Source organism: Juglans regia, chromosome 7 (assembly GCF_001411555.2).
Source record: "Juglans regia cultivar Chandler chromosome 7, Walnut 2.0, whole genome shotgun sequence".
In the NCBI taxonomy this organism is placed as follows: domain Eukaryota; kingdom Viridiplantae; phylum Streptophyta; class Magnoliopsida; order Fagales; family Juglandaceae; genus Juglans; species Juglans regia.
The window spans coordinates 41,451,819-41,467,556 of NC_049907.1; the positions used below are offsets into that span (position 1 = coordinate 41,451,819).

General features: G+C 34.0%; 1 protein-coding gene across 3 annotated transcripts; it reads right to left on the reverse strand.

Moving 5' to 3' along the window:
- Positions 1-308: 308 nt before the first annotated feature.
- Positions 309-8,664, reverse strand: LOC109013646 (integrin-linked protein kinase 1-like). Of its 3 annotated transcripts, none has more exons than XM_018995797.2 (12): positions 7,853-8,663; positions 7,102-7,176; positions 6,921-7,025; positions 5,668-5,753; positions 3,926-4,046; positions 3,547-3,626; positions 3,234-3,296; positions 3,007-3,122; positions 2,419-2,504; positions 2,048-2,172; positions 1,346-1,477; positions 309-636 (listed from the first exon to the last, which is right to left on the reverse strand). In XM_018995797.2, exons 1-12 carry the CDS (start codon positions 8,279-8,281, stop codon positions 630-632), a joined length of 1,425 nt encoding a protein of 474 aa, XP_018851342.1. In that variant the 5' UTR covers positions 8,282-8,663; the 3' UTR covers positions 309-629. The 3 variants fall into 3 exon arrangements, with proteins under 3 accessions (XP_018851342.1, XP_035548079.1, XP_035548078.1); XM_035692186.1 differs by lacking the exon at positions 309-636 and adding an exon at positions 680-1,036 and having other exon boundaries at positions 7,853-8,664; XM_035692185.1 differs by lacking the exon at positions 309-636 and adding an exon at positions 680-1,042.
- Positions 8,665-15,738: the final 7,074 nt, after the last annotated feature.

Consider the following 15,738-nt stretch of genomic DNA (forward strand, 5'->3'; position numbering starts at 1 on the left):
AAATTTGAAAATAAATTATTTATTATATTTTATGTAAAAATTTAAGAAAGTTATAATGATAAGATGAAATGAAAGACTTCTTATATCCGAACTAGGCCTAATTCGTTTTTTTTCACAGATGAGTCGAGATGAATTGAGATAGAAATTGAAAATTAAATAAAATATTATTAGAATATTTTTTTTTAATATTATTTTTGTTTAGGAATTTGAAAAAGTTAAATTGTTTATTTTATTTTGTATCGGAATTTGAAAAAGTTATAATGATTAAATGAGTTGAAAAGTGTTGTGAAAATAAACGAGCTTCTCACTTCCTAAAATCTGGGTATTAATCTTCTTGGACCAACTCTTGTTATAATGTTAATTATCCCCAAGTTGATATGCTAAACCAAAGCTCTTCCTCACATTATACATGGAAAGGGACTCTGCCCGCTCCAAAAGAGGACAGAGATATACATATACTTTGTTCACTCTGGCATTGTTTCACCATATTAATTACACAATATGAAACTCCAAAACCTGGATTCGAAGAAAATCCCTTGATATCTCTCTTTTCCTTTTTCCAGTGGTACTGAGTGCTTGTCTCGTTCCTCTTTGTTATTATTATTATCATGATTTGCCGAGACCTCCTCTTAAATCCTGAACATAATTGCATCATTCCCCCCATTAGGCGAAGAGATCAAAAGAGAAGAACATTACATTTAGTATTAGAATTATTAGTAACCCAGAGTGCATTGAAGAATCTACAATAATTGACATTCTACATGAATTTAGTGCACAATGCATATTCCCCACGCTATGAATAAGCTATTATGGCACAATGCAGATTCTTTTCAGCTAGGATTTGTTGAAGTTTGAGATCTCCGGGCGTGGTAAGTTTCGGAATATGTCGCAGATATCCATCTTACCGACCGTACTCTATTGCACAATCATCTAGATGCATCAGGTGAACTCAGATTCAACTGCATTCGTTGCTTTTCTTGTGCTTTCACATTGTCACCTGGAAACTTGTCAACATATCTTTGGGAGCCTCTTTCAACTTTACCTAGTAAAAGTTTTTCATGAGGAATTGGTACCAGTGTTTCAATTTATCACTTAAATGAAGAAACATCCTCAACTTGGTTTTACTTAGGACAGTTAAGTCTAGTCTATTGATTATAAGCTAAACCCACACATTGAGGATGTGCAAGATTGCTTCCCTAATCGCAGGTATGCAAGGATAATTTTACTTATCAGGCTATGAGCTCAAGAATGGTTATCAAGGTATATTCCAAGTTTCTTATATGGATTTCTTCATGTCAATCAAGTACAACAAATAACATAGAGATAATTGGTAAGAGAAACATACCAAGGAAGCTTAAAAGTGTCTTTCCACCATCCTTGTTTTGAACAAGTTGATACTATTCTGTCTAGCCGGACAATTATTTCATAAAAGGTTGGCCTAACAACTGCTTCTTCATCCCAACATTCGTCAACCAACCTGCATATAGGTTCAAAAAGCAGATTTCCTTTTCAAATCTAACAAGAAAATATTTAGCATGGAATGTCGTCAGAGATTGGTCATTACTTTCTTGAAAAAATATATACATGGAAAAAAGCTTTACAGTCGAGTTTTGATGAACTTTTTCTATTGGGAAGTTACACTCATACCATGTGGGTGTTTCACTCTCCTTCCCATTCTGATCCTAGAGGAAGGCTACTTGAGCTAGACTTCATTTGTTATATTTGATGATGTTAAACTTAAGTATGGCTAGCACTTGAAACACATGTACACTTGTTATATTCAGGAAGTCAAATTAAAAGAAAACTTGAATATTTGCCAAGCAGGCAGTGATCATACTAACTACATATTTTTCATCCATGATAAAATAAACCCACACCAAACCTGGATTTTTAAGCAACTATGCACACGATTTGAAAATTTATCCTAATGACAAAGGGTTATCTAAAAAATTACCCTTGCTGGTTTCAAGTCAGCATCCCAACCATGAAAGTTAAACATCTTCAATCTATAATAAGTTTGACGAGTTTTCTCAAAAATCAAACTTACTCTTTTAGATCTGGAGGATAACTTTTAGCTTTGATCTTGAATGGCGGTCTCTTTCCTTCTAAACACATCATTTGTGCAGCTTCCTCAGGAGACTTGGGATGGAAAGGTTGTACACCCTCAATCATCTAGGCATACAAAACAAATCAAAGAAATAGTGGTTAAGACAGATTACCTGCAAATTAATAACTGTGAGTTAAATTTCCTACTGTATGTTCAACCATAGAAAAGAAGAAGAATCAACCATAGTCCCCAATATGGTAATATTAAACCCACGAAAGTGGAGGTTGTCTCAAGATATTAAGGAATTATAAGTAATTAAACATGATAAAAGATTAATCATGTAGAATACAAGAATTTGTGAAAAGATATACCTCGTATAAAATGAGACCAAAAGAATAGGAATCCACACTCCTGTCAAATATCTCATCTCTGTAAACCTCGGGTGCCATATATAAGTCTACAATCATTAAAGAAAACAACTAATTGAGCCCACAGCAATGGTATATTCTGTGTAGCAACTAATCACAAGTAGTTAATCTGTATAATCATTATCCTGTATATAAACTGCTTCAATCTACCAGACTGCAGCTGAATAAAGGTCAAAAGTTTAGAGCCTCCACTCTTGAGCTATAGCCGGATGAACAAGGAATATCAAACTCCAAGAGACCACCCAGCTTTTTAACAATCAGAAATATATTTTTAGTTACAAATTCCCATTAGAAAACTAAAAGCCAACAGTACCTAGCAATTATCACTTCTTTCTGCACGCTAAAAACTCATACTGTCAAACTGAAGTGAGAATTAAAAGAATGTTTCCCGTTTTTGAGTTGGTACATTATATATATGTTTATACTGTCAAAAGCAAATATAATTTTCTGTCGAGGTGCATGCTGTGTCCACTAAAATATATCATAGATCCAATGCAAGAGTTAAGATATATGGTGTACACAACAACATACTTGAACGGTCAGCCCCTGGCTGTGCTAGTTTTGCTTTGCCTGGTGAAAGCTTAGACAATCTTGTCAAACCAAATCCAGCCACTTTCAAATGACCTCCACTGTCCAGAAAAATATTTCTGGCACCTTACCAAGATTGTAAATATTAGCATACATCCCAACAGAAGAAATCATATTAAGTTTGAAATTGCTGTACACATCAGATCAACTTTTGCATTTGGTTGTCTTACTTTGGCTTTAAGTCACAGTGGATAATTGGGTCTGGTTTACATTCATGAAGATAATTCATGCCCCTGATAAGATGAAATTGATCAAGAGATCAGAACATAGAAACTCTGGATACATATGGCAGGAATATGAGAAATTATAAGCACTTTGAGTCATTTCATTGATATAATACATATGCCAATTACAAAGACCAAAAGCATGCTTAGAAAATTAATACGAGTGTATGGACAATGTGTGCAAGAAGCAGGGATCACTATTCTATTAAAAAATAGTGTCCACAGTCTTTCAAATAGGATTCCAGCAAGATAGACATGCCTAGCAATATCAAGAGCAAATATTAGAGCTTTGGATGGAGACAGGCGTCCTTTCTTTTGAATATAATTTCCCAAGTCACCCTGAAAAATCACCAGTATAGGCAATGTCAAGTTGGGATTAAAACATTTCAATGATGAAAAATCAAAGTGGCATTCCTTAATGTTTTCAAAGAAAGCTAAAGGTGTTCCTGGGTAGAGAAAATTTAATTAACCCAAGAAAACCGTCCTTATAAGCATCCCCATGCCAATCAGCATGTTCATCTTCTACTAGAACTAGAAGAGTCTTTATGAATACTCGCACAGATATGTCTATTGCTTGCACACACAGGGGAAAGAAGAAGGGAAAGGAAGGAGGGGGAGAGGGAGAGATGCATGCTTACTTTTGGATGATACTCTGAAACAATCATCATGGGTATATTTTGGGTAACTGCTCCAACAAACTGAAGCACATTAGGATGCCGGACCTTTTCTAGCAACGTTAGCTCGTGTTTGAATGCGTTTCTGTTAAAATAAAGGAAACTAAATAATTATGAAAACAGGAGTGGGTGTTATAGCTATGTGCTAAACTCTATGAACCAACGGACTCAACAATCATCCTGAACCAAAAAACAAAGAAATGACCACTGAGCAAGTTTAACAGCAATGGTATTTTGGCCACAGAATCTAAGCATTATAATCTTAGAAATGTCCCACAAGTGAAGGCTCCGACAATCCAAACAATAAAATAAGGGAAAATAAACATCAACTCGAGTCTGAAACTGACTCCTAAAAGGACATTCGGTGCCATTATCGCACATTCTTAGATGCCTAGAGGAGACTAAAGTACTATAAACTTCCCTTCAGATTATTGCCCCCATAGGATTTTTCATATTCATTTGGAGGAGAAAAGGAAGGGCAAGAAAGATTAAGGCCCCGTTTGGATTGCAAGATGGTCTCATTTTATCCCATCCCATCTCATCTCAGCATCCAAACACTACAAACACAAACATTTTTTAATTTCAAATCTTCAACTTTTTTATCTAATCATTACAATTCTCCCAAACTTCCAAACAAAACACAAAAAACAATTCAACATTTTTCAAATCCCAAAACAAAAATAATATTAAAAAATAATATTTTAACAATATTTAAACTTTATAATATTTTTATTCAACTTTTTCTCTCTCATTTCCCAAAATCCAGAAAACATCTTAATTCAAACTATTTCACTACTATTCACAAACTATTTCATTACTATTCACAAATTTCTCATCTCATCTCAACTCAACATCCAAACGAGGCCTAAATTGCTTTCTTCTACTGCCTCTTGGAAATTCATACAAATAAGGGAAAACTGTGACTTGAAATAACCAGTATTTGATTGGTGTAAATTGAAAAAAGAAAAAATGGAAAACTGAGTTTATCTGCACTCCGGGTGTATGTAATCACCATGCATATCATGAGCAGTTATCTAGGTATGAACATAAACAAGGCACCCAAGTGGAATCAAGAATCAGGAGGACATGCAAAAAAGCAGCAGTAGTCCATGCATATGAGACAGGCAAAAAAAAGTAAAGATTAGGTCAAGTAGCTTCCGATATGAGGCTCTCAAAAATGCAAACTACAATTCAACTCAACTTCATTTTGTTGATTAGGTGAATCTCCAGTATACACCTTGTGTATTTGGTAGCACCTTCATAGTTTGTATTTAATAATATTATTAACTGTATAAAAATAAAGTTAATAATATCATTAACTTATGAAAAAAACCTGAGATTCAATTCAACTAAAACTTTCTTTTAAACGATCATGGCAAGCCATGTGAGACCTTTTTCAACTAACTATGTTTCACTACTTGAATTATTTTTCACCACTCAACTCTATATAATGTCAGTACTCTAGATTACATCTCTAATGACTATTCATTCCTCATTAGGTTTTCTTTTATTTATCGGTAAATAATAATTTTATTGATGATAGAAAGTAGGCATGGTGAAGTATACAGGGCGTATACAAGAGGAACACGTATAGTTGTTTGACTAGGGATACAAGGAAGTCATAATATATTTTGGATGAGTTACCATAAAAACTGTTCTAACATACATAAAGAAAAAAAAAATGTCAAATTGAGATGAGCACATACATGCTATCAGGGTCTGAATAACTGTCCTTGTCAAGTATCTTTAAGGAAACCTTTGTACCGTTCCATTTAGCCACTTGATATGATCCCTGTAATAGGTAAACGAACAAAGACATCTATCAAATAACAAAATATATTTGAGAAAGCATCAACGATTCAACAGTTTGCTCAGTGCCGACAAAAAAAAAAAAAAAGATGAAATTACAACAACAAATAGAGAAGAAGGAGGTGAGGAATCAAAGAGCTCAAACCAACCATAATTGCAAATGCACAATTATGTCCGGAGTTTCATCAGGATGAAAGGCATTCTCAATTTATGGTAACAAAGATGATGATGATGATAATAATAATAAACCTCAGAAAAAATAGATAATATTAATCTGAACTAACAAGTACATCACGACAGTATACAATAGATGACTGGAAAATGAAGAACTACGTTGCCTATACAAAGGAGATTTCTCTGGCAACTTTGCAGTGCTTCATATATCGAACTAAAAAAGCTCAAACATCATCACTGGTATAGTGGTCTCCAAAGAAACAACAAAATACACACCAAGTCAAATAGGCATATACTTCTTAACGTTTATTCAAATAAAAAAAACAAAAAACACGATTGCAGGTTATCGTGCACAAATTATTTCCTACATGATTAAAGCAAACAATAACTATCACTTTCTATGTCTAAAAAGACAGATCATTACTGGCATATGAAAAATAATGCATAGGTTAAGATTGCGTTTGGATAGTGAAGTAATATCAAATATTCTGTAAATAGTAGTGAAAAAATAATGATAAAATATTGAATAGTAGTGAAAAGTACATTAAAAGTAATAATAAAATAATAAATAGTAGTGGAGTACCCAAACTAACCCTAAAACAATACCATATCTCAAGCTTCCAATTAATAGATGATTTCTCAACATATACCATACTATGCAACTTGTTAATTACTTGACAAACATACAAGAATACATATGCAAAGAGTCAAATGCATGACATATAAAAGCTTATTCTTTTCAAACTATAAAGCCAAATCATTGCTAAGAAAGTTAAAAGCAGATACAAGGCTCTTTAGTACTGCCATCACAGTTGAAAACTGAAAAACAAGAACAAAACAAAAGCGCGCTTCATTATTTGAGCAGCCTGGATGCATCGTTGGTTTATTTACTATTTCTGAGTGAAGGGGAATCTATACGCGCGTTTTTAAACAGTACGAATCTACAGAGCTGCTAGTGAAGGGAACAGGATCATGCCTGAGAGATTTGAGAACCCTTCCGAATCTGGAGCTCCAGTGGATTAAGCTCGTACTCTGGTACTTCTCGAGGATTTGCAACAACCATTGGCGTCTTCCTGGTTTTCTGTAAGAATACAGAATAATCAGCTAAGTCCGTTTACAGATTTTTTTTAAAAAACGAGGAAACGTTCATATCGAACCGGAACTTTGGCTCCGCGGGCCTTTAGAATATTGTAAACTTCAGTGTGTCCGTAATATTTGGCGTCAGCAGCTGCCTGTCCAGATAGAGAGAAGTAATACATGTAAAGGTCATATCGAAGGTGAAGACCGCAGAGAATTGTGTTTGGTTTAACCAAATTTTACTTCTCTCAAATCAATTATGACATCACTGTTTTGTCTGCTTTTAACTTTTTATTAAAAAAAAAATATTAAATTCTTCTTAACCTAACCTGCTTCATAAATTTTAATTTAAAATTTTAAACTCATCTTTAACTTTAAAAAAAATTAAATCCATCTTAATAAATCTTACAAAATAAATTTATTCACAATTAATATAACTCATCACAACCTCCAAACGTAACCTAAATTAATTTGCTAAATTGGATAGTAATGACTGCAATAGAGTATGGCTGACACAGGATGAGCTTCCTTATCTCCTCATGGGGATTCTTAGAACAGATCGCACAGATTTACCTTATTAAAAAAGTCTATAGATGAATCTTGGCTTAGGTTCTTCAGTAGTAGTTTTTACACGTCTTATGGGTTTCTTCGGTTTTGGGCTTGTCTGTGACTCTGTCGTCATATGATGTTTCTTGCATTGGAGGTTTTGTAGAAAAGTGAGGATATTAATGACAAGGAGACCTGATCTCCAGTTCGTTTTATAAAAAATAAAAACAAATGTAGAATATTTATTTTGAAACAAATCTAACAAACAAACAGGTAGTGCCGTACCGTGCTCCCCCAGCGATCACGAGCATCGAGGTTGGCCTTCCTGCTGAGCAAGAGTTCGACGACCTCGACATGGCCTTCGCACGCGGCGATGTGCAGCGCGGTCCTCCCATCCAAGTCGATGCTGTTGACGTCGATCCCCTCGTTGAGGAGATCCTCCACTCCCTTGACGTCCCCTCTGCACGCCATGAACAGGAGGTGCATCGTGGCGTCGAGATTCTCAGGCACCGTGAGATCGACGGCGTCGTCTTGGTCGGGGCTCCGGTGTATCGGGTCCAGAGACGACTGCCTCCCGAAGCTGAACCTTTGTTTGTTCCTCCTTGGGTCCAGCGACGACTGCCGCGTGAATTGCCTGCTCAGCGTCCGCCCCAGCGTCCCAGTTGAGAGCTGCCGGGATATTCCCCGCCTCAGTTGCGCCGCTATTTTCTGCATTTTCTTCCTTGATCAATTAGCAGAGTTTTGTTCTTTCGAATACCAGATGGAAGAAGAAGAATACCACGACGACTACATGCAGTTGTGATTGAGTTGGGTTGGAATCGTTGGATCGGATCGAGAGCTTGAGGGACGGGCTCGGAAGCTCTCGATACCGGGCTATGTAGGGGGTCTCTCCGGGACAGTTGTACAAATACGAAAGTCAATTTAAAGAACCGAGGGAAGCGCGAGGGAGAGAGACAGAGAGTTCTCGTTTTCCACTCGATGTAGCGGAAAAAAAGCCGTTAATAATTTTTGTACGCCTGAACCCGTCGTGTAGAACGCGGCAGCAATCCCCTCCGGTCTTCCACGTTACAATTCCACCTCTGCATTATCTGTCAACATATTTTGATTATATTTTGTCGTAATATATGTGTTTGATCTACATAAAAATCAAAATCAATCGAGCGTACAAAATAAGCCCATCTATCCTTTTTTTTATAAATAAAATAAAATAAAATAAATTATCATGCACCTTTTAAGCATCCGAAAATATAATTTTTTAATAATTTAAACCCCACGAGTATATTATTAATGATAAATATTTTAATCATAAAAATATTTTATAGAATTAAATTCACAAACTGAAGTGATTTTATGTGATATCTTAGATACTTAAATTGTAATTTATAAATTTATTTTTATAAAATTTTTTTATGATTGTAGTACTTCTTTTTTAAATAAAAATTTATGTAAATAATCATAATTTTAAATATGTCATACCACCAAAAAGATAATTATATTGGTGATTTTCACTTTTTAGAAACAAAATTTTGAATTAAGATGTACGTCGGAAGAGAGCCTAGTGTGATTGTTTGAGATAAGAACATGGTAACTTCAAAGAAAAAAAATCTTGGTAAGTTTGGATAAAGGGGAAACATTTAATTGGATGTAAGTCCTCCGCGAATGTGTGGAAATCCATAGGACCTTATCTCTCTTTGTCTCTTCTATCTCCATAAATTTCTAGTGAAATTGCCGACATTTAAATTCTCTGTTTATTTATAAAAAAAAATCTTCTTGTAAATAATTTTGTGCATCAAATCGCATATCAATGTTAAATATAAAGCATTTTTGTTATTTTTAATAAAAAAAATTATGTAAATGTTAGTACACTGTTTGATACACCAAACCGTTTGTACTTAACAAATCTTTTATTTATATAAGTAAAATGAGGTGGGATCAGAAAAAAAATTAAAAAAATATATTATAATTATTAAAAAAATATATTATAATTATTTTATATACAAATTTTAAAAAAATTATAAAAATTATATAAAATGAAATAATTAAAAAAAAAAAAAAAACAAGGCTACAAAAGTAAGAATTGTGATGTTAGGTGGATTGTTGGGTGAAGACAAGGTAGAGTCGGCCCTGCGCATAAAAGTAGACAATCCCAAGTCTAAAAAACGAAAATAAAGGGGTAGAGTGGGGGCCAATTAAAAAGTCGGGAGACCCCCCACAATTATTGATTTTAACTTTGAAAAAATAATTCCCAAAAGTTCAAATGCGGGTGCAGGAAATTTCATAGAGGAGGCGACCGCCCTAACCGCGTACCAACGCGTGGAATACCATGATCGGCAACATTCCTATCAGACCATTATTTTACGCAAGAGAAATAGTCCAGTTTAGAATTTGAATTGAATTAAAATCATATCATTTCTGTTTAATTTTAAGTTGATTTTAATATTCTAACATTCAATCTTTAAATTATTAAATTAATCGTAATTCAAAATTTTTTTACACGTAAAATTCATAACTTTTTTAAACTCAATATATATTTACATACATGACTCACAATTATTTTCAAGATTCTCATAAATACATCTAAACTCATATTAGGCGAGCCTTATAAAATTATAATGATTAGATGAAAAAATAAAAAATTTAAAATTTTAAAATATTTGTATTTAAATGATGTTTTAATGTTAAGATTAGATGAAATAGTTTCAAAATTTTATGAAATCAAATCGGAGCTAGTCATAAAGTGATGACACAAAAATAATTTTATAAACTGATATAATTTGATGTGGTACGTTAAATTGTAAAATTATTTTTATTATAAAATAAATCTAATAGATCATTTAAAATCATATCAATTTATAAATTTATTTTTTTGAAATTCCTGTGTCTGTACTCGTCGGTTTATGAAGCTTGAGTCTATATAGTCTGCTGTCGGAAAGTGATTTTCAAGAGTATGATAATTTCTTGATAATTTCGGGAAAACAACATAGCTTCTCCTATCGTTGCTAAATATTCTCAACTGAGACCTAACCTTCAGCTAGCATCTTTTCTTTGTCAACTGATTAATTGTGACTTTTTTTCATGAGAACAAATTAGTATGAGTGATTGACACCTGTAATATACGAAGTGGTCCTTCTGCTTCTGCATGTTATAAGAGTGGCAACCTTTTACTTTCGAATTAATGCTACTTATCATCTTAATTTTTATCATTCACCTACTATTTTATAATGTATCATTACATAATTAGATATTATTTATTATATTTTATTTATAAATCTATCATCTGATGATGGAAGGATAATAAAAGTTAAATTGATAAATAGATTTTTTCTTACTCTCGACCTCTAAAATTCTCATGCATCTAAAGCATTATATTCCTTTTGACTTCTTCCAATCCTTATTCAAATCTTTATCATTTCATAATTAGTAAAGGAAAAACGTATTTCTCATTTTTTTTAGTCACTATATTCTCAATATTTATTTATGTGATATTAAATAATAAGTCTACAAGTAAAATATAATAAATAAATTACAATCATTTAAAATCACATTATAAAATGATGAAATGATGATGATAAAATAAGTGATGAGTAACATGACTCGTGAGTAAAATTCTTTGATCTCATCTATCAAATGATCTTGTCAACACATAATCCCTTAATCAAGAATAAATTAATCATGCCCTTTCACAATTCACACCAACATTACATATCATTTGAATGTCTATTAGTGCTAGAATAGCTTCCATATGTGTCATCCACTCCATGTATCCAACTTGCTCGTCGCCATTGCAACATTCCCCATGTGATCTCAAAGTACAGCTCCAACTCCCTTTTTTTTGCATTCACGTGGACAAGGTTTCATCAACAATATTAAAGCTTTGAAAAAATAGTAATGCTATATATAATCGTTAAATACGTAAATATCGTACAGTCGTTTTAAAAAAGAGTATAATTTACTATTAAAAAATTAATTTATTTTCATTTAAATTTCATATTTATTCACTTTTTTCAAAATAACTGCACAACGTTTACACACTCACGACTGTAAATATCATTTCTCTTAAAAAAATCTAAACAAAACCTCACACTCGGCACACCCTCTTCCACATAAGCAAAATATGAATTGTCATTTTTGACCTCAAAATTACAAACAGCAGCTCCTTTCCTCCTGTAATCGAACGCATTCTTCTTCTCCTCCCTCCAGCGTCTCCTTCTCCCAGCTCCTTCAAGTTCATTCCATGGACAGGTTAAATGCAAGATGATAAATTATCTATATCCCCATATATTTACCAAAAAAAAAAAATCAAAGAGAGTCGAATTTTCCAAAACATCAATACCACAAGTAATAAAACAAAAATGAATAACCCCACTTGCCTCCCCAATTTTTCTGGAAAAAAAACTCCCTTGGTCCTTCTGAAAATTTCTAACAAAATTTAGCCTACAGATACATGAAAAGAAAAACTCATCCAACAAAGATCTAAAAAAAATCCGAGTTTATCCAAGTTGTCTTCTATCCTCCTTGTGTGCTTCAAGCCCTCATACCTAAATTACAAACTATATCAAATGCTTGAAGAAGAATTACATTGTGCCAAAGAAAAGAGATGGATCTATGGAAATAAATCGAACCAACGAAGCCGATGGGTCCGTGGGAAGAATAAAATAAAATGTACGCATTATACCTTCTTGTTATACACCACAGAAGGCATCAAAGGAGCATGGTAGAAGGCAAAGGCGTGAGAGATCGTGAGGAAGGTAGCGGCTAAAGGAAACCCTAAGTCATAAGCAGAAGAAGATGGAGTAAAGGCTTAAGGGCTGGCATCGTGGGTCAAGCTGCATATGGGCGAGGGCCTGACTTAAGGAACCAAAGCAATGGGCTGAAGACCATAGGCCCTATCTATCTAGTATTTCTTTTAATATTTCCATATCTGTAATAAATATCTTAGGCCCATTACCGAAGGGCAGTTCAGTATTTTACGTATTAGTATATAGCGTAACTGACTCCTCTATGAGAAGGATCTGGAAGATTTGCTCTGTGTAATTCAGTTACAATTTGGAGGTGCTCTCCCTCGAAGAGAGTTTATCAATTTTACAATACTATTTCCATCAATTTTCATCTTAATTCATCTCTATTACAAGTAAACTGTTACACTTCTTCTCTTGTATGTGCTTCACCAGCGCCGAAGGTCACATTCTCAGCCGGTTCTTCCTTCACGTTCTCAGCGGAAGGTCAGATGATGGGTTTGAGTCGGGTCTTCGATGGGTTCTCAACCAGTTCTATTTGTGCAAGGTTCCTACAAAGGTGGTTTTGGTTTTGGAGAAATAAATACCTTAGATGAGTGAAATAAATATATATATATATATATATATAAATGATCTGTATAATTTTATAGGTATTTTGTTATTTACAAGTAAATTTGCGTGTCAATCTGCGTATTAATGTTGTTGTATTTATATTATAAATTTAAATTAGTACTGTTTTTAATTAAATCTACTTTTTGACTAATCATATTAAATCAGTGCCCATATTAATATATAGAATCGCTTACAATTATATTTTTCCATTTTATAGTAAGTAGGTCTTACATAATCCATTCGAAAAAATTGGAGCATACCTAATACATATGAAAGAAAATTTTTGATGGTAGGTTTTAATTTTTTCAATTAAACCACGCATAACTTGCACACTCAAATTCGATATCTAACATTAGTTATAAAAATTTAGTGTATAATATTTGTCAGAGTTTAATACATTGACACCCAAACGAGTAGGCAGAAATTAATTAGGACTTCTCTCCATACCCGTTGGACCAAAAGAACAAGCATGCAAACAATTTTCAACCTCTCCGCAACAAACTCAAGTGTCCGTCTTTCTATCAAATAGATTTTTTTCTAGTTGGCAGTAACTCTTTACACAATGTAATGTAATTTTATATCTATTTGCACCAATGTTTTGAATACCGTACCGGACGTCGTACCGGTCAAGGCACTGGAACGAAATATTTCGATACCGGTATTGTTTCGAAATAGCGTTTCGAGATAACGTTTCGGAATAATCGATATATAAATAAATTATATATATAAATATATATAAAAATTATATTCCAAAATAATAGTCTATATATAAATAAATTATATATAAATACGTATATATAAATTATAAATAATCTAGTATGAATTAGGGGTTAAAAAATAAGTTTGTAGTTTGAAAAAACGAAAAAAAAAAAAACACACAGGCCGAAATATCGGCCCGTACAGGCCAAAATTTAGTCCGGTATGGCCGGTACCGGCCGGTATTTTAGCCGGTACGGAACATATACAGTATCTGTACCAGCCGAACGATCGAAACGAAAAATTTCGACCGTATCGGCCGGTACGGTACGAAATTTAAAACACTGATTTGCACACCAGTAATTCTCCGCCATTGTTTTATGTTGTGTCGACCTTTGTATAAGTTGTTTATGATATTCAAGTGTAACACCCCGCTTAAAAATCACTTTAGGATTCGAGTTTAGCACCTAATATACTAACTAGTTTAAGATGTGATTTTTTTTTTTTAGAGTTTAATTTGCAAGAGATTCACGCATTGGGTTTAGTTAGAATTATTAGAATAATTTAGTATTTTTTTATATTCTTTTTAGGATGACCACCAAAAGGCCAATAGTGGTAGGACACATGACATATTGATGGGTTAGGCTAAAAGGTTTAGTGTGGATGGATTTAGAAGTAGTCCAAGCATGTTTTATTTAGAGTCCTAATTCATTAAGAATGATATAGGCTAAGAATAGGTACCATAAGCCCTAGACCCATTTGAGAATTATAAGGTTTTAAGTCTTTCTTGAAGAACCTTAGAAATTAGGCCCAATATATGATGGGCATGAAGTTATTGTGCCTAACTTAATGAGAGTAAAGGTCATTGGTCCAACCTAAGAAAGACTTAAGATTGCGACCTAACTTAGTAGGCCTTTGAGTCCATAGATAAGCTCCACAAATATGGACATAAGGCCCATAGAATAACCCACACCAAAGCTCACATCCAATACTTACACAAATGGCCCAACAAGCTCAACCCATAAAGCTCAAAAAAGTTGTCTTTCATTTTAGCTTTTCAAATGAGACTCACTTACACATATCATTAGTTTCTCTCAAGCCCAAGTTGAACCACACACCCCTAGTGTTTCCTCCTAACCATTGTTAAGCTTCTAACTTGAGTTAAGAAACATCATTCATCTCACACGTGATTAGTAACCTCAAATCTTGATTTTTGAATGGTTTTTTTTTTTTTTAAATGTTTTCTTCACATTTATGATTTGAAATTTTTTATTTTTATTTTTAATTTGCATTGTTTTTAGATGAACCTATAAGGTTAGGATTGACCCACCACATGTCAATTGGAACCAAGCCATGTCAATATCCAACTAGCCACCAATCGGTACTTAGGTTCACCACCATGTGCACTTCATCAAACCAACCCCTAGCCCATGCCATTTCTACCAAATTTTAAAGGGCAATTTGACTATTCACACCTCACCACATCACTCAAGGTTCAGACTTGGCATTGAGTGAAATGGCTCCAAGAAACCGAACCAAAATCTAACTATTCCCTTAGGAGGTGTAGTTGAGACCCAACCGAATGACCTGGGTGACTTCATGAATTTTTTGCCCTCCACATGCCACCACCACTTCCCTTCAATCCCTAAGAGGTCCCTCAAGCACTCACGAGCTTATTGACCAATTTTTCCCCAAAGAAATGCCAAAACTGATTGGCATTGGCACAAGGTGCCACTCGGCAACCACCTCCATTTCACTCCCTTCCATGACATGCTCCTAAATGATCACTTGGTAGCCAATCCCTCCACTTTCCACCACTTGAAAAAGCCATCAAAATGAGCCATCATACCTCCAAAACAAAGCCATGGAGATAGGACAAAGAGGTGATGAAAACTGGTAAGCCTTTAAAGAACCCTACTCGATGGCATCTAGCATGACCTCACTTGCAATCCATTGCATTTTGTTTTGATTTTTTGAACCATGGTAACACCTGCACCCTTACACACAATGCAACACCTAGTCTTGAAGAAATATTCAGAGTTTGAATACTATTCACCTACACAAAAATGTCACAAACTGAATTTTTTCACCTCCACACTCCTTTGCCCATTTCCACCAATCCCAAGC